The sequence below is a fragment of the Gorilla gorilla genome, chromosome 22 (assembly GCF_029281585.2).
Source record: "Gorilla gorilla gorilla isolate KB3781 chromosome 22, NHGRI_mGorGor1-v2.1_pri, whole genome shotgun sequence".
Taxonomy (NCBI): domain Eukaryota; kingdom Metazoa; phylum Chordata; class Mammalia; order Primates; family Hominidae; genus Gorilla; species Gorilla gorilla.
The window spans coordinates 45,868,836-45,887,715 of NC_073246.2; the positions used below are offsets into that span (position 1 = coordinate 45,868,836).

General features: G+C 45.7%; 1 protein-coding gene and 1 pseudogene across 3 annotated transcripts in view; one reads left to right on the forward strand and one right to left on the reverse strand.

Moving 5' to 3' along the window:
- TRAPPC10 (trafficking protein particle complex subunit 10) overlaps positions 1 to 18,880 on the forward strand; it is a 94,294-nt gene that overhangs the window by 25,584 nt on the left and 49,830 nt on the right. Inside the window, exons 1-3 of one of the 3 annotated variants that reach the window (XM_055373694.1) lie at positions 294 to 311; positions 14,534 to 14,730; positions 17,967 to 18,162. In XM_055373694.1, coding sequence (XP_055229669.1) covers positions 294 to 311; positions 14,534 to 14,730; positions 17,967 to 18,162 — 411 coding nt within the window. Of the gene's footprint in view, positions 1 to 293; positions 312 to 14,533; positions 14,731 to 17,966; positions 18,163 to 18,880 lie in introns of those variants that run through there. The other 2 variants (XM_004062887.4, XM_019017703.4) reach the window with 2 other exon arrangements.
- LOC109024478 (histone H2A.Z-like) lies at positions 1,671 to 9,322 on the reverse strand (annotated as a pseudogene).

The window sequence follows — 18,880 nt, forward strand, 5'->3', positions numbered from 1 at the left end:
GGAAGAGGACGCGCGGTGGGATGGGGTTGGAAATGCATGGAGAGTGCTGTGTGAGTACCAGTGAGGGGAAGAGGACGCGCGGTGGGATGGGGTTGGAGATGCGTGGAGAGTGCTGTGTGAGTACCAGCGAGGGAAGAGGGCGCGCGGTGGGATGGGGTTGGAGATGCATGGAGAGTGCTGTGTGAGTACCAGCGAGGGAAGAGGGCGCGCGGTGGGATGGGGTTGGAGATGCGTGGAGAGTGCTGTGTGAGTACCAGCGAGGGAAGAGGACGCGCGGTGGGATGGGGTTGGAGATGCGTGGAGAGTGCTGTGTGAGTACCAGCGAGGGAAGAGGGCGCGCGGTGGGATGGGGTTGGAAAGGTGTGGGTCTAGGCTTTGTTGAGGCAGCTGTAATTTTTCAAATTTACTTTTTAACATACTCTGTTATAGGTTGTCCCTTCATTCCTTGGCCAAGTGCGGGACTTGCTGTTGCGTGTTTGCGCCCTGGTCTGGCGTGCTGTGCTCACCGTGGCGCCGAGCGTGGTCGTGTTCCCATGTCTCCAGTCTTGTGAGCTGTCTCACTGTGCCCCACGGCTGCCAGGCTTAGTCTAAGCTGTGTTTGCTCATGACTTTCAGCTTTGTTTTCATGACCCCCGTGTTCCCATCGTGGCTCCATTGTCCTTGGTCATCTGTTGTTTCTTCTGCTTGTTTGTGACCCCACTGAGGCTAGGACCATGTCCTTCCTCCCTGTTGCTGTGCCTGGGCAGGAGGCGCCCCATGACTCTCTGTGGAACGAGTGGGCCTCAGCCCTGTGGCCGCCACAGCTTTCACTTGTATTTTCTGGTTGTGTATTCATGAATCCAGAAAGAACCTTTTTGTTCTTGACACACTTATTCTGTCGTGAACTAATAGAAAATTCTGTGTGGCACTTCTTCCTGTATTTTGAGTCAAATAAAGCAAGATTTAGCAGCATAGAAAGTACATAGATTATTACACACTGTGACATTGTAGCCTAGACCTGAGGCACAGAGGTAGTTGTTGGTGATTTTAATGAGACAGGAACTGTAAGTCTGCACCTGGTTTTCCTCAGACTTCACCTCATGCACCCTTTCTCTGCTGACTTTGCTCCGCCTCCTTTCCCAGGGGCTCCACACAGCCAGTGAGGACACACGTGAGGAGTTTTCCACTGGGGAAGCCTCTGCCGGAGACTCTGTACCCAGGGTTTTCACCAGGCTGCTCCGTAGGCCCCCTCTGCCTGGCGTGCCTGAGAAGGACACTGTCCCTGGCCTGCTGTGCCAGCTCTTCTCCCCATAACACCTGGTTGTAATGTTCGATTTGATCACTCCTTCCAGGAGTTGTCCAGTTTCTCCCTGGCATGGGGCTGTTGTCCCCTTGCGATCAGTAATCTAATTCTGGGGAGCCACTGTGAGACGATTTAAGTGTCCTGCCCCTCACCCAGTGGTGATTCTTTCCTGAGCCAGAGTCTTTACTAAGGGTGCTGACCTTTCCACCCACCTCCGTCAGCCCGTCCCCTATTCTGGGGAGCGCCTGCGGGGCCTTCTGTTCAGGCAGTGGGTAGTCACCTTTACTGATGCTCAGGTTGTCCCAGATTTGGCCATCAAGAGTCACTTCAGACTGGCACCTGTGTTCTTTTGAGCACTTTCTAATAATTTGAGGAATACCAAGATGTTTTAGGTTCTGGGAGCTCGTTGCCCTTGTGCTGGAGTCAGCCGCGTCTCCATGGAGCCCTGGTTCCTCTGGCAGCAGGCGTGCTTGCTGCCATGGTGGCATTGCTGCCTCTCCACCCTTTACGCAGACAGAGCTGATAGGGATGTGCCTTAGACATCAAGAACTGGGCCGGGCATGGTGGCTCACGCTTGTAATCCCAGCACTTTGGGAGGCCAAGGTGGGTGGGTCACAAGGTCAGGAGCTTGAGACCAGCCTGGCCAAGATGGTGAAACCCTGTCTCTACTAAAAATACAAAAATTAGCTGGGCATGGTGGCACATGCCTGTAATCCCAGCTACTCGGTAGGCTGAGGCAGGAGAATTGCTTGAACCTGGGAGTGGAGGTTGCAGTGAGCCGAGATCGTGCTACTGCACTCTAGTCTGGGAGACAGAGCAAGACTCTGTCTCAAAAGAAAAAAAAGAAATCACGAACTGATACTGATGCGTCCAATTTTATAACTTGGAGGGCTCTTTCTTGCCTCTCATTTATTTCTGCTCTCACCAACATCAACACATCTCTGTATTTGCTCAGTGCTACAGCGTGCATAAGATAGTTTCAGAATTGCTACACCCACGCCACAACTAGGAGCAGACCTACTGAGAACAGCTCCAAATTTGCAACTAAACTTTTCCTTTTGGACAGTATGTATCATAGTGTTTATTAACGTCTCCTTCAGCTTCATCCTTTTCAGGGTTTTTGTAGTTAGTCTTGCATGTTTAATTGAGGTATTTTTGTTGTGATCAAACTAAGTTTATAAGTTCCCATATGCAGAACTAACATCTTGATCACGTTGAGACATACTCAGGAGCAAGGGCTGCCTTTCCTTTTGTGCAAGTCTGCTTCTGTGTTTTACACTTTATTTTATTAGAGATTTTTAAAAATTCTCTCTTTTTTTTTTAAAGACAGGGTCTTATTCTGTCACTCAGGCCAGAGTGCAGTGGTGGGTTCTTGGGTCACTGCAGCCTCAACCTCCCGGGCTCAAGTGATTGTCCTACCTCAGCCTCTTGATTGAGTTGAGACCACAGGCATGTGCGCAGCTAATTTTTTTGTATTTTCTGTAGAGATAGGGTTTTGCCATGTTGGATAGGCTGGTCTTGAATTCCTAGGTTCAAGGGATCCACCTGCCTCCACCTCCCAAAGTTCTGGGATTACAGGTGTGAGCCACGGTGCCTTACAGGGTCTCGCTCTGTCACCCAGGCTGGAGTGCTGGAGTGCGGTGGTGCGATCTTGGTTCACTGCAACCTCCGCCCCTCTAGGCTGACACCATCCTCCCACCTCAGCCTCCCAAGTAGCTGGGACCACGCCTGGCTTTTTTTTTTTTTTTTTGGTGTTTTTAGTAGAGATGGGATCTTACCATGTTGCCCAGGCTGATCTCAAACTGCTGGCCCCAAGTGATCCTCCTGCCTCAGTCCCCTGAAGTGCTGGGACTACAGGTGTGAGCCACTGCGCCCAGCCGCCATAGTTCAATATTGAACTATATTTATTTGCATTGCTGGTATAAATCCCACTTAGTCATAGTATTATTTTCTTAATGTGGTATTAGAGTCTATCACTTGAATTTTATTTAGGAGTTTTTGCATCTATAATTCACAAGTGGTTGATCGGTAACTTTTGTTTTATGCTCTTTTTATGAGGTTTAGGTATTGATGTTCTACTTAATTCATTAAAATAAATTTGGAAGTTTTTACTTACTTTCTGTTTCTGAAGTCATTTATGTAGCACTGGCGCTACCTGGTCTCTAAGGTTTGATGGAATTTTGGGAAACTAGCTGGGCCAGGTACTTTTTTGTAACTCTTTGATGAAAATTGGTCTGTTTTCAGCCATTTGCTAATTTTGATAAAGTACATTTTCTTGGAAATTACGTATTTCGGTTAAGTTGTAAAACTTACTTTCATTGAGGTATATGAAGTGGTCTTTCTTTACTTTTTTTTTTTTTTTTTTTTTTTTTGCGATGGAGTTTCGCTCTTCTTGCCCAGGCTGGAGTGCAGTGGTGCGATCTTGGCTCACTGCAACCTCCCCCTCTTGGGTTCAAGTGGTTCTCCTGCCTCAGCCTCCCGAGTAGCTGGGATTACAGGCATGCGCCACCACGCCCTGCTAATTTTGTAGTTTGGAGACGGGGTTTCTCCATGTTGGTCAGGCTGGTCTCAAACTCCCGACCTCAGGTGATCTGCCTGCCTCAGCCTCTCAAAGTTTTGGGATTACAGGCGTGAGCCACCACGCCCAGCTTTTTTGACTTTTAAAATGTGCTGTCAGTAATTATTTTCCCATCATTATTTATTTATTATTATTATTTTTTGAGACGGACTCTCGCTCTGTCACTCAGGCTGTAGTGTAGTGGTGCATTCTCGACTCACTGCAACCTCTGCCTCCCAGGTCCAAGTGATTCTTCTGCCTCAGCCTCCCAGTAGCTGGGGTTACAGGCGCCTGCCACCATGCCCGGCTAATTTTTGTATTTTTAGTAGGGATGGGGTTTCACCATGTTGGCCAGGCTGGTCTCAAACTCCTGACATCAGGCGATCTCCCAAAGTGCTGGGATTACAGGCATGAACCACGGCGCCCAGCCCCCATCATTATTTCTTATTTTGTATATTTGTGCTTTCTCTCTTTCTTCCTTGATTAAATTAGCTAGTTCGATTTTTTTCCCTCCAGAGAACCAGGATTTTAATGTATTCATCTGATTTATCGTTAGTCTGTTTTCTACTCAAGTTTCTACTTTCATTTGTATTATTTTCTTCTTTTTGTTTTCTCATGGTTTACTTTGTTCATTTTTTAGTTTTCGGGCATTTGAAATGCATTTATTTTCATTCTTAAATTTTTATTGATATAGGTCTTTAAAGTTAGGAATTTTTCTCTGGTTACTACTTTAAATATATTCCATTGTTTTATCATTATTTTTCAGAAATTCTCTATTTTTGATTTGTATTTCACCCTTTCATTAAATAGTTGTTTAACAGAAAGCTTTTTAGCTTACAGAAAAAAAAAAGATTAAAAAAATTTTGTTTAGAAATTTCTAGCTTTATTGCATTGTGTTCAGAAAGTGTTTATATTTTTGCTTTATGAAACTTATTTTTTAAATTTTATGAATTTGACTGTTGTGTGACCTAATAAATGATCAGTTTTTTTGGACATTTCATGTGTGTTTGAGAATGTATTTTCTGTTTCCAGATTGTAATGTTAAATATCCACAAGACCTATCTTACTGCTTGTGTTGTTTAGGTCATTTATATTTTGAATTTTGTCCATTTGACCTATCTTTAACTGACAGTGGTATGGTAAAGTCTTCTGTTAGTGGTGTGTTTCTGTTTCTCTTGCATCTCCTGTAGTTTCTGTTTTGTATAGGTGGTTGATGTATTATTTGGTGCTTAGGTGTTTACAACTTACAGTTTTTATGGAGTTAAATATGTCATTTACAGAATGGCTTCTGGGCAGTGTATCTTGCTTAGGGAGGCCTTGTCTGTCTGAAGAGAACTGATTTTCTATATTTTATTTTAATAATTTTGTAATTTATGTCTTATATTGGGACCTGTATAGCTTCAAATTATTTATATATATTAGGAGCTCTGGGAGTTGAGGGTCTAATTTTACTGTCTGAATGCATAGCAAATTGGCCTAACACCATTTCATAATAGTGTGTCTTTTCTCCACTTACTGGGAATGTCACCTTTATTTTAAACCAACGTCCTGTATGCACAATATTCTAGACACTTTGGTTCTATTGATCATTGTCTATCCTGTGCCAGAATCAGACTTTTAATTATTACGCTTTTTTTTTTTTTTTTTTGAGATGGAGTCTTACCCTGTTGCCCAGGCTGGAGTGCAGTGGCTTGATCTTGGCTCACTGCAACCTTTACCTCCCGGGTTCAAGCGATTCTTCTGTCCCAGTCTCCTGAGTAGCTGGGACTACAGGCGCCCACCACCACCCCTGGCTAATTTTTGTATTATTAGTGGAGACGGGGTTTCACCCTATTGGCCAGGGTGGTCTCAAACTCCTGACCTCGTGATCCACCCGCCTCGGCATCCCAAAGTGCTGGGATTGCAGGCGTGAGCCACCGTGCCTGGCCTATTACACTTTTATAATATGTATCAATATCTTTCTTTTAAAATAAACCTTGTGGCCATCTACATTTTCCCTTCCACATGTCGAGTGTCCAAATTTATTTTCTGAAGATGGCTGTAGCAGCATACCCATCCCACATGCTCCTCTCTATGTGACAATGACTTTCCCTTGTTGAAAGGCTGGGCCTGTGTTTCCTCCAGTTGAATCTGGGTGGGCCTCTGACTGTGGCAGAAGCAACACTGTGATACTTGAGAGGAAGTCCTAAAAGATAACGTGCCTTCTGCTGGATTCTCTCGGGGTGCTTGTTCTTAGATCCCAGCCACCATGCTGTGGGGAAGCCAAGCAGCCCCGTGGGAAGGCCACTCGCAGGTGTTCAGCCTGCCCCAGCTGAGTCCCACTGTGTGTTTTAGCTCCCAGCCTCAACACGCCACTGACACCAGGTGGAGCAGAGACCTTGGTTCCCACCAAATCCTCTCTCAGTTGTAGATCCGTGAGCAAAAGTAAGTTTTACACCACTATAGCTTGGAGTGGCCTGTTACACAGCAGTAGATAACTGGAATATCAGTTGAAAAAGAGAAGGCTGGAGGCATTTTGATTGGGATTGCCTTGAATAAGTTGTTAATTCATTTGAGAAGAATTTTAATCATGAGTCTTCTTGAATCAGGGAATGTGGTATGTATGTTTTCCCATTCTTTATGACTTTTTTCTGCCCTTATTTTTCGTAAAAGTTTTACATTTTTATTGTTAGCTTTAGCTTTTGTGGCCATTTTGAATGAGACTTTTTTTCCTTAAAATTACATTCTAATAGCCTTTTTTTTTTGAATCTTGATTATCGTCTATTTAAAAAAAGGAGTAAGTTGATAATATTGAGGATTTTAGATTTAAAGTAAAACTCTGTTATGTTGAGTAGTTGCTTTAGGACTTATAGAGTACATCTGTAACAGCATAATTCTTCCTTCAAGTAATATGAATTATATTACTTGATGCGTGATATAAGAACTTTGTATCATTGACTTCTGTTTTCTCCCTCCCAGCCTTTGTTATTGTTGTCATACATTTTCTATACTTGTTAAAACCCCATAGTACATTGTTACTATTTTTTGCATTAAACAGTCTGTTATGCCTTGGAGAGATTAAAATAGAAAATCATGTCTTTTTTTTTTTTTTTTAGACAGAGTTTCGCTCTTGTCCAGGCTGGAGTGCAGTGGGGTGATCTCAGCTCACTGCAACCTCCGCCTCCCAGGTTCAATCAATACTCCTGCCTCAGCGTCTGAAGTAGCTGAGATTACAGGCATCTGCCACCACGCCTGGCTAATTTTTTATATTTTTAGTAGAGATGGGGTTTCTGCCATGTTGGCCAGGCCATTCTTGAACTCCTGACTGCAGGTGATCTGCCCACCTGGGCCTCCTAAAGTGCTGGGATTACAGGTGTGAGCCACTGCACATATTTACCCACCCAGTTTCCATTTCCGTTGCTGCCTGTTCCTTTCCTTTAAAATCCCTCCGCCTCCCGGGTTCAAGCGATTCTCCTGCCTCAGCCTCCTGAGTAGCTGGGATTACAGGTGCACACCACCACGCCCAGCTCATTTTTGTATTTTTAGTAGAAACGGGGTTTCACCATGTTGGTCAGGCTGGTCTCGAACTCCTGACCTTGTGATCCGCCCGCCTCTGCCTCCCAAAGTGCTTGGATTACAGGCGTGAGCCACCGTGCCCAGCCTTTGTTGCTGTCTCTTCCTTTGTGCAGATCCAGGTTTTCATCTGGTCTGGATTTCCTTCTGACCGAAGGATTTCTGTAACCTTGCTTGTAGTGTAGGTCTGTTACGGTAAGCTCTTTCAGCTTTTGTACATTGGGAAAGTCTATTTTGCCTTAAGTTTTGAAAAATATTTTCACTCGTTAGGGAATTCTAGGTTGACAATTTTTTTTTAAAGATGTTTCACCTCTTTTGGGTTCCATTGTTTCCCATGAGAAATCTTTCATTATTATTTTTGTTATTTTGTACAAAAGTAGCTTTTTTTCTTTGCATTTTAAGATTTTTTCTTTCTTTTTTGTTTTTTTGAGACAGAGTCTCACACTGTTGCCCAGGCTGGAGTGCAGTGGAGCAATCTCGGCTCACTGCAACCTCCGCCTCCTGGGTTCAAGCTATTCTTCTGCCTCAGCCTCCTGAGTAGCTGGGATTATAGGTGCCCGCCACCATGCGCAGCTAATTTTTTTTGTATTTTTAGTAGTAGAGACGGGGTTTAACCGTGTTGGCCAGGCTAGTCTCGAACTCCCGACCTTCTGATTTGCCCACCTTGGCCTCCCAAAGTGCTGGGATTACAGGCGTGAGCCACTGCACCGGGCCAAGATTTTTTTCTTTATATTGGTTTTTAACAGTTTGATTATGGTATGCTTTGGTGTAGATTTCTTAATATTTCTTGTACTTGGGGTTTGGGGGTTTATTTTTTTTTTCTTTTTTGTGGGGGTGGATATGACCTTTATTGAGCATATCCACCGGAGAGGAAATCATGTTTGTACAAAACCAGATGTTTGTTACTATACCTTCTGCATCACAATTAAAATCCGAGCAGTTTTTAAAAAACAGTCAACTCAGTCAAAACCCACTGCTTCAGAATCAATAGCTTCTTTGAAGCCACAGTAACACTTAAATATGGTTAAGACTCGAATGTAGAAATTTGGTTGGTTGGAAAGCCAATTAAACTTCTAACTTGCTTAAATAGAATTACAGAAAGGTCAATTGTGTTTTTCACAGAGATGCAGTCCACTGGAATCACCAACACTGGACAGCTGGTAGAGTATTTAGAGTCCTGAGAAACAAGGAATCCAGGCATCCTTTAGACAGTCCGCTGTTGTCCCTTCTTCCCAGTCAGAGATCTGTGGGTGTGTGCAGTGACACCACCACCAGCAATTGTAGCCTTGACAAGAGACTCCAGTTCTTCATCTCCAGGAATAGCAAGTTGCAAGTGACAAGGGGTGACACGCTTTAAGTTTTTTTTTTTTGGGGGGAGGGGGGATTGAATTTCGCTCTTGTTACCCAGGCTGGAGTGCAATGGCACGATCTCGGCTCACTGCAACCTCTGCCTCCCGGGTTCAAGCGGTTTTCCTGCTTCATCCTCCCGAGTAGCTGGGATTATAGGCAGCCACCACGCCCGGTTAATTTTGTATTTTTAGTAGAGACGGGGTTTCTCCATGGTGGTCAGACTGGTCTTGAACTTCCAACCTCAGGCGATCCTCCTGCCTTAGCCTCCCAAAGTGCTGGGATTACAGGCATAAGCCACCGCACCCGGCCACCTTTAAGTCTTTTGATGCATTTCCTGCCAGTTCAAGTCCCTCTGCAGCGAGGTACTCCAGGATGGCTGTGTTGTACACAGCGGCAGTCGCGCCCACACGTCCATGACTGGCCGTCCTAGATTTCAGGTGTCGATGAATATGGCCCGCTGGGAACTGCAAGCCGGCTCTGCGAGCGGGAAACCGCCTTTGTCTTGGCCTTTCTGGAGTCCTTTCCCACCTTACTGCCAGCCATTTCGAATTCTGCTGAAGCTCAAGCAAGCAAGGCAGAGAAACGGCTAATCAGACCCATGGCGAGATCCCACCACCTACTCCTTCAGCGCACTGTGATTCAAACTGCTTGGGTTTATAGTTTTGATCTAATTTGGAACATTTTTATTTTATTTTATTTTTGAGACAGGGTGTTACTCTGTCACCCAGGCTGGAGTGAAGTGGCACCACCTTGTCTCACCACAACCTCTGCCTCCTGGGTTCAAGCGATTCTTGTGCCTCATCTTCCCTGTAGCTTGAAGTATAGTCGTGTGCCACCGTACCTGGCTAATTTTTGTATTTTTAGTAAAAATGGGGTTTCGCCATGTTGGCCAGGCTGGTCTCGAACTCCTGGCCTCAAGTGATCCCAAAGTGCTGGGATTACAGGCATGAGCCACCGCACATGGCCTGATGTAGAACATTTTTGGTCATTGTTTCCTCAGATTGTTTTTTCTGTTGTACCCTCTCTGGGGGAGTGTGTGTGTATGTGTGTGTGTGTGTGTGTGTGTGTGTGTGTGCGCGCGCGCACGCGCGCACGCTACATGAAGTTCCATAACTCACTGATAATCTGTTGATATTTTTTGTAGTCCTTTTTCCCTTTTTCTTGGTGTTTCATTTGTGTAATTGCTGCTGCTCTGTCTTCGTGTTAACCTTTTCTTCTGCAGTGTCTAATCGGTTCTCATTCCACTTAGCATATTTTCATTTTAGATGTTGAGGTTTTCATCTCTAAAAGTTCCATATGGGTCTTTTTCTTAATTAAGTATCTTCCATGTGTCTTCTTCACTTCAGTCCACTACCTTCTTCAGCATATGAAATAACTAAGTGACAGTAGTTACTGTAACTCTTTTAATTGCTTTCTGTGTCATTACTGGGGCTATTTCTATTGATTGATTTTTCCTTTTGAGTATAGCTTTATGATTTGATAGGTCTGGAGCAGTGATCAGTCCAGGACAAATTATTCCTTACAGCCGAGGCAAGATGGTCTTGAGTTCCTCTGGTTTTCCAGACTGGCCTATGGGGACAGCCCTGTTCCCTGCCCTGTGTGACTGCCAAGCATGGGTGCCTCTGATTGTGTCTGTGGGTTCTGTTCCAGCAATGGGTGGTTCCCGCATGTACTTACTCGTCAGTTCCCTGTGGAATACTCGAGGGCCCTGTGCCGGTCTACTTTACTCACCATGTCCCTCTCCTCTCCTAACACAGTCCTAGGAAGTCTAGCTGTCTTGATCTCCCTGGCCTGGGCTCTGTGTCCTCAACTCAAGGAGTCTGCCAGCTTCCCCTCTGTCACCCCCTGCCCTCCCCACCCTCTGGTGGGCACCCAGAGGGCTTGCTGGGCTTGTTTCCCATCTCTGAGTGTTGAGGGGAGGAATCATTGTCCTTTGTTCCTTGGTGTCCTGGTCTTGAAAACCATTGATTCATGTTTCTTGGTTTTTGGTGTTTTGTTTTGGTTTTTGTTTGTTTGTTTGTTGTTGTTTTTGAGACAGAGTCTTGCTCTATCACCCAGGCTGGAGTGTAGTAGTGAGATCTCAGCTCACTACAACCTCCACCTCCTGGGGTCAAGCAATTCTCCTGCCTCAGCCTGCTAAGTAGCTGGGATTACAGGTGCATGCTACCACGCCCAGCTAATTTTTGCATTTTTCGTAGAGACGGGGTTTCGCCATGTTGGCCAAGCTGGTCTCGAACTCCTGACCTCAAGTGATCTGCCCACCTCAGCCTCCCAAAGTGCTGAGATTACAGGTGTGAGCCACCATGCCCACCCTGTGTGTGTTTTTTTTTTTTTTTGGTTGGTTCAGGCAGTGGTGTAAATGTAGTCCCTGTCACTTCATCTTGGCTAGAAGCAGTTCACTCATTGATTTCTAGCTTTTGATGGAGTGTAATCTATTACTATCATAGTATTAATAATTAATATCATTGATGTGCAGATTGTTCTGAATTTGGCTTCTGTACTGATGTACTGAGAATGTACTGATTCTTTGAGTACTCTCTGGGCTCATCCCCTCCTCTTGCTTCATCTCAGGGCTCAGCCCTGGCTCCTTCCAGTGGGAAACTGTATTTAGAAGTCAGGACCTGGAGCTAGGGGAGAGCTTTGCCGGTGAGCTCTCAGTGGGCATGGCTAGAGAACACATGTGTACACCCACACGTGCACGTGCACACATTTACATCTGTATTTCGTGTGTAGCTGCTTTTGTACGTACATACATACATGTACACACGAGCCCATTTCAGTCCAGCACTGCAAGGGTGATCCTGGTTTCCTCCCTTCTATGTTTGTAACTCCCTTCTCCACATGGAGGAGCCAGGCACTGGTTCTCCTCTGTGTTTCTGATGGGAGTAATCCCTCTGTGAATGACCATCCTCCTGTCACTGCTGCTCTGCTCCCAGCAGGTGGATGCCCATTCCCACATTTGCCTGGCAGTGTGCCTGGCACAGACTTCCTCCTCACCTCACTTGATCTGCAATTAGGACAGGCTCGGGACTTAAATTGAATAAAAAGGCATCCCTGTCTGGGGGATGCCCTTTGTGCCCTGCTTGGCCCCTTATACCACTTACACCCTTATACCTCTGTGCCAGCCCCAAAATCCTTCATCTCACTTGGGGCCTCACATCTTGTTCTGTACTTCCCTCTACTGCCACCTGGACACCCTCCTCACTGCTGAGCTCTGGTACCTGGGGTGGCCTGCTGTGCTTGCCCACCTTGGGCCCTGATGCCCTGCCCCTGGCTGCTGCTGCCTCTGTCTTGGAGCTGGAGCCTTCCCCTCTGACTCGGCTCTTGGGTCCTGCATGTGTTCCTGCCCACTGCTCATGGGTTTTCCTATAGTGACTTTGTTTTCTTTCTTTCTTTCTGTTTTTTTTTTTTGAGATGGAGTCTCACTCTGTTGCCCAGGATGGAATGCAGTGGCATGATCTCGGCTCACTGCAACCTCCGCCTCCCAGGTTCATACAATTCTCCTGCCTCAGCCTCCTGGGTAGCTGGGACTACAGGCGCCCACCACCACGCATGGCTATTTTTCTATTTTTAGTAGAGATGGGGTTTCACTATTTGGCCATGCTGGGACTTTGTTTTCTTTAGAGACCCTTAGCTTCACTGGCTCTGCTGGTCCTCTTAAGAGTCACAGAGTTGTTTTTAACACGTCGTTTTGTTTGCTAGCTGGGATGAGTGATAGGCTGGATCTTGCCAACCGGTTTGCTCCAGAATTATGTGGAACTTCTCTGTACTCCCTCTGTCCTGCCTCATGCTCTGTGAGGTTTCTTCTGGAGAGTTCCTGCAAATTGACTGAGCAGAGCTGCTCTAGTGTTCCCTTGGGATGTGGCAGCCCCTGCCCGGTGTGGACAACTTGGAGCCAGGACTCCTTCTGGGGTGGGGGTGGGGAGGAGTCCGGCTAAAGGGCTCTTGGTGGCCTTGTAAGAGGCGGAGAGGCTTCCAGTAGCTCCTTGGATGGCTCACCTGTGACGTGTGGATGGGGTCAGCCGGGTGCTATGTGTATTTTCTTGGCAGTCACAGGCTCTGGGCCCTGTTGGCCTTTTGGTTTTGCTTCCAGGCATGGCGTGTTGGGGCTTCCAGCACAGAATGGTTCACCAGTGCTGTAAAATCTATGCTTCAAGTCCCAAGAACTGCCGTGCTGTGGAAAATGTGCACTAGATAATTAAGTTACTGTTGGATATTTATTTGCAGGAAATTGAGTTTACCAGATGGTTTTAATCTCAGTTTTCAAAGTAAAAGATCTTTTCAGATTGTATGATATTTGTAATTTAAATCAGGACATAGCAGTTTTTAAAATCAGGATACAAATGAGAAGTACTGCCTTTTGGAACTTTCTATTTAGTTAGTTAAACCAAAAGAGAGGCTGGATACAGAATTTAGGATTTAATATTTTTTTTTGGAGATGGAGTCTCACTCTGTCGCCCAGGCTGGAGTGCAGTGGTGCGATCTTGACTCACTACAACCTCCGCCTCCCAGTTCAAGCAATTCCCCTGCCTCAGCCTCCTGAGTAGCTGGGACTACAGGTGCACACTGCCATGCCCGGCTAATCTTTCCATTTTTAGTAGAGATGGGGTTTCACCATGTTGCCCAGGCTGGTCTTGAACTCCTGAGCTCAGGCAATCCACCCACCTTAGCCTCCCAAAGTGCTAGGATTACAGGTGTGAGCCACTGTGCCTGGCCAGGATTTAAGATTTAACTCACTCGTGGATACTCTGATTGGCTTCTCTCTGCCTGAGTGTTACTCAAGAGTGACTTGAAAGTCCAGAGGAATTAGGGCAGGACAGTGAGGAACTAGCAAAAGAGGAGAAAGCACTGATTTAGATGGTAGCTGTGAGTTACTGTGTCCAGATATTGTCAGTGCCTAACTTGGAAATGAATTAAGTATCTTGGTTTTAGATTTTCTAAATCTAAAGGGAGTTGGACTCTTCTGAGTGGATTTATGGAATAGAAGGGCAGTTATAAGTGATAACAGGCAAAGTGTCTGTTTTCCTGGTTCTTTATGGAAGATAACCAAGCTGAAGGCCTTGGCATGTATGTAGAAAGGGCTCTTTCTCTGGCAGGCTCATGCTTGGGCCTCTGCGTGAGAAGCAGGATTGATTTCTGGGATGGCACGGCTCCCTGCTGCCTGTCGGGAAGTAGAGCAGCCTTGCGGAAGCTGCAGGTCGCCTTCTTTCTGAGGTTTCACAGCTGTAGCTGCTTGCCTCTGACACGGCCTTCGCAGACTTGCGGTTGGGGTGGTTCCCAGGGGTACAGAGCTCAGAGGCTGTGGTAGAAGCTGCTGGGAAGCTTGCCTGGGGTTCCTGTGGGCAGTCTGGGCTGTGCCATGACAGCCAGCTTGCCTCCTGAGATGAAGGCACGGCACACAGCAGGATGGCAGTCATGTAGTGCTTGGGCCCAGAGCTGTTGGCCATAGTGGACCTGGGTTTTAAAGCCCTGACTTGCCTAACAGACAGTATTGCTGTGGGCAGCTCACTCAACCCTCTGACTCTCAGTCTCTTCATCTGGATCACTGGGACACTCACATCCCTTGGGGCTGTGAGAAGTGGGGATCGTGCATGCCTGTGTGCGGCACTGAGACCCACAGAGCACGCCCGCAGGCTTGCTAGGCTGCTGGGCTTTTTATTCAATTTAAGTCCCGAGCCTGTCCTGATGCTTTAAAACATTGTGGCCTTTGCAGGCTGTTATTAGGCACATTTTGCTGTAAAAACTAAAGGGCATTAGTTAACCTGCTTTCACAGTGACTTGTTTGTTTTTAGGATACCGAAGTGTATAAAGCTACAGTAAAAGATGACCTCACCAAGTGGCAGAATGTTCTGAAGGCTCATAGCTCTGTGGACTGGTTAATAGTGATAGTTGAAAATGATGCCAAGAAAAAAAACAAAACCAACATCCTTCCCCGAACCTCTATTGTGGACAAAATAAGAAATGATTTTTGTAATAAACAGAGTGACAGGTAAGTGTATCTTTAATTTTACCTCATTTGGTTAATACTTGACATGATACAGATTGCTGGCTTCCTGGGTAGTAATAAATATTTACTCAGCAATCTCGAGTGAGTGTCCATGGGGTGCTGTCAAGGAGACCTGGTGCCTGTCCTTGTGGAGTTCCTGTTCAGGCAGGCAAAGAACTCGAAGCAGTCATCCCCCGAGTGTGCTGCCTGTGAGGAGCGGGTCTTGGGCCTATGGTCCTGGGAGGCCTCTTGGTGGGTCCTTTCTGAAGACTGACAGCAGCAGCTCCTGCAGTTCTTCTGTAGAACAGGGGTCCTTAAAGGTTTTTTTTTTTTTTTTGAAATGACGGCACCTGTGTTTTTTTCTTTACCTTAACACCTGAGAGTTCCTAAGAACACAAGTTATAAAATGCTGACCTAACCCCTTCAGAAACTGTGAAAGGGAATCCTGAAACTTTGGCAGTTAATAGATTGTATGGGCTTTCTCCGCCTTGCCCTGCTCTCTCTCCTGGGGTAGCTCACTCCCTTTCTCTTCAGTGATGCCATTACCAGCTGAGCCAGCCAGCACGTTAACTCTCTATAACCGATGGTCTGTATCTCGTAGCTTAGCGCTGGAACTCACCGAGGGCCTGGGGATTCAGTGGCGAATGTGGACCCTGCCCTGGTCCAGCAGGTCATTATAGCCATGGTCACCATGCTTATGGTGGCGAGGGTTCAGATGGAGGTACATGCTCATTGTAGAATTATTAGAAAAAGGTAATGAGCAAAAAGAAAATGGATATTAACTCTTAGTATTTTGGTATGTATCTTCTCAGACTTTTTTTCTTTATGCATACATAATACGTGTGTGTATTTTAAGTTAATATAACGTTATGTGTTGTTTATACTTGTTTTTTTCACTCAATATATTGTAAAGATTTTCCACAAACAATAAATGCATTTCCAGACTCTCAGTGTTAGTGAGTGGATAATATTCCATAGTATTAATGTGCCGTAAGTTATTTATACATTCTGCTGCTGGGCTTAGGTTATTGCTTACTTATCGTTATAAACAACAATATTAGAATACTTTTCTAGCTCAAATGTTGTGAGCATCCTTAATTATTTCAGGATACCTTCCCTAAAGGAAAATTGCTTGGTAACAGATTTTGTGCATTTTTCGGGCTTTTGCTAGTTACGAGGCTGGTAGAGACAAGGGTTGACTTGTGACAGCAGTGTGACTTGTGACAGCAATGTGACTTGTGACAGCAGTAGCCGTTGTGGTGTCTCGCTGAGGCTGCAGCCGGGAACCCCTTGTTCCACATGTGCCTCCAGCCCCTGCAGTCTGCGCGCCTGGGGGGATCACGCCGCTCTCCAGATTGGCCCCACCATCCCTGACTTCATTCGTTGTTTTGGGCTCTCCTTTTCTGAGTTGACGATTTAGGCTTGATGTGAACTTCGGAAGTGTAGTTCTTTTCTACTTAAAAAAAATTGATGATGATATAGAAACAGGATCTAATAGAGATAGGACATTTCATGACTGTGTATCTGATTGATCTCTGAAAACAGTTACTGTTTTGGTGGTTGGCACTTGTTAAGTTTCCATTTCCATTCACCCCTGTAGGCGCACAGGAGAATTCGCGTCTGGTCGGGAATAAATGTTGGTAATTATAATCCTTGAGAATGCCTTAAGGATAAACTACCTAACTCATAGGTTCTAGCAAGCTCCTACTGTGGATAAATACAAGTTAGTCCTCTGGGGGACCTTTGGAGTGAGCGGCTCTGGTCCCTTTGTCTTTGAGGGAAGAAAGTGTGCAGTGGGGTGGATTGAATGGAATTAAAGCCAGCCACCAAATTATAAATTTTCTTCTTGGTTCTGGTTGTTCACATGGTGGAGCATGTAGAGTGTATGCTGCTTCACTGTTTTGTCCACTGATTTATAATTCCATGAATTTAGCCATGCCTCCAAAGGATATGCTGGGGCACGGAAAAAAGGAACTTAGAGTCAGTTCATTTTGCTACTTTTTGGTAATTCAAGTAAAATATTTACTAAGGAGAACTGGTGAAGCTCATAGAATCAATGTTTTAAAATTATTTCTGAGTTCAGATTTATTAATCATCTTTCTAGATTACTATTACCAAGGCTGAAGAAATTTACCATTTCCAGCCTATCAGATAAATACGTTGCCTTGTCCAAATCTGTTGGGAACTTTGTGTAATTTCGTGTGTTTGACCTTTTTACATCATGGGTTCAGCCTCTTTGTAATTAAACTGTTTGCTCTATATGTTAAGCCATGTTCTAAGCCTTTATTTGTTAATTGTTTATTAACCTTCCTCTTCAAGAGCTCACAGGCTAGTGGGAGGGATAGAGGTCCAGAGAAGGGGAGTGTTTTCCTGTGAGGCCCACAGCCTAGCAGCAGTGTGGGCAGAGCAGTTGGGATGGTGATCGGGGGAGGTTTGTGAAGATGCCACGCCTGAGTGGAAGGAATGTGCTCATGAAGAGAGGAGAGCGGGAGAAGGTCAGCAGGCTTGAGCTGGGAAGCAGAGGAAGTAAAGTGAGACATCGTGGTCCTTTTGTGCCGTGCTGAGAAATCTAAATTTATCCTGTCGATCCCAAGGAACCAAAATGGATTTTGAAGGAGGCAGGGAACTGAGTGAGGCGTGATCACATTATTTTACAGAGAACTCAGAGCTGCGTCTTTGGCTCAGGGCTCATGTAAATCCCTTTCCCCCTTTCCAGTTGATTCTATAGCAAACTCTCCTTTGAATTTCTGTAGAACTTACTGCTCGTGTTCATGACCAGTTCATGATGAAGCCTTTTCCTAACCTGGTTTCTTACCGCCTGCCTCATGTTTTTGACTGTTTATAGACGGAAGAAGCTAGATGCGGTGGCTTACGCCTATAATCCCAGCACTTTGAGAGGCCGAGGCAGGAGGATTGTTTGAGCCCAGGAGTTCGAGACCAGCCTGGGCAACATAGCAAGACCTCATCTTTACAAAAAAATACAAAAATTAACCAGGCATGGTGGTGCATGCCTGTGATCCCAGCTACTGGGGAGGATCACTGGAGCCTGGGAGGTGGAGGTTGCAGTGAGCCAAGATTGTGCCACTGCACTCCAGCCTGGGCCACAGAGCAAAACTCTGTCTCAAAAAAAAAAAAGGAGGAGGAAGGAACAAAATTGCCGCTCAGGACAATGGCAGCTGCTGAGCCGTGGTGCTGTGCATGGAGGGTCTTTCCCAGATAGTCTGTTCATGTCTTTGCAGGTGTGTTGTGCTCTCCGACCCCTTGAAGGACTCTTCTCGAACTCAGGAATCCTGGAATGCCTTCCTGACCAAACTCAGGACATTGCTTCTTATGTCTTTTACCAAAAACCTAGGCAAGTTTGAGGATGACATGAGAACCTTGAGGGAGAAGAGGACTGAGCCAGGCTGGAGCTTTTGTGAATATTTCATGGTTCAGGTACTTGACTCATTACAGAACTAGACAGTTCCTTCTCTCCCTCCCTCCTTTGTTCCCTCCCTCTCTCCTCCTTTCTTTCTAAGTAAGGCACCTCTCGTGGTAATCTCATTGGCAGAGTTTTTAAAAACAAAAAACCTGGAATATCTTTAGGACTAGAAAGGAAGTGCATGGAAGCAGATGGGGCATGAAAAGGACACACACACTGCCCCGTGGAGCCTCTGGGGGCCAAAGCTGGAGCAGTTTCAGTGACAGAATAAATAAGGATAGAGTCGAGGTTTAACCCATGGAATAAAATTAATATCCATGAGTCTGTATCGATAGAAATCATCAGTTAAATAAATAAATGGAGGGGAAGGGTCAACTCTTCCATACAGAAGAATTCCACTTAAACGCAGAAGGAAAGAAAAACAGAAAATCACTTTTAAGCCAGTGCTCCAGCAAGAACTGTTGGAGGCAGGATTACTGATGGGTGTCTGGGGTGGTGGGCAAAGGCCTGAGAAGAGGTGGGCTTGCACAGTCTCACGGTGGCCCCCCAAGATGTGTGTCAGCTACTGAGGGAGCAGTAGCCACTCCACAGTGGGGAAACCAGGTACATACCACCTGAATGAAATGATAAGGCCGCTTCTGCCCGTGAGAAGCTCTGTCCACCTCATGAAATCCTTGGTAAGATGTTCTGAGAAATACTTAGCGTCTTTTCTCTGTAAAAAATGATCATCTC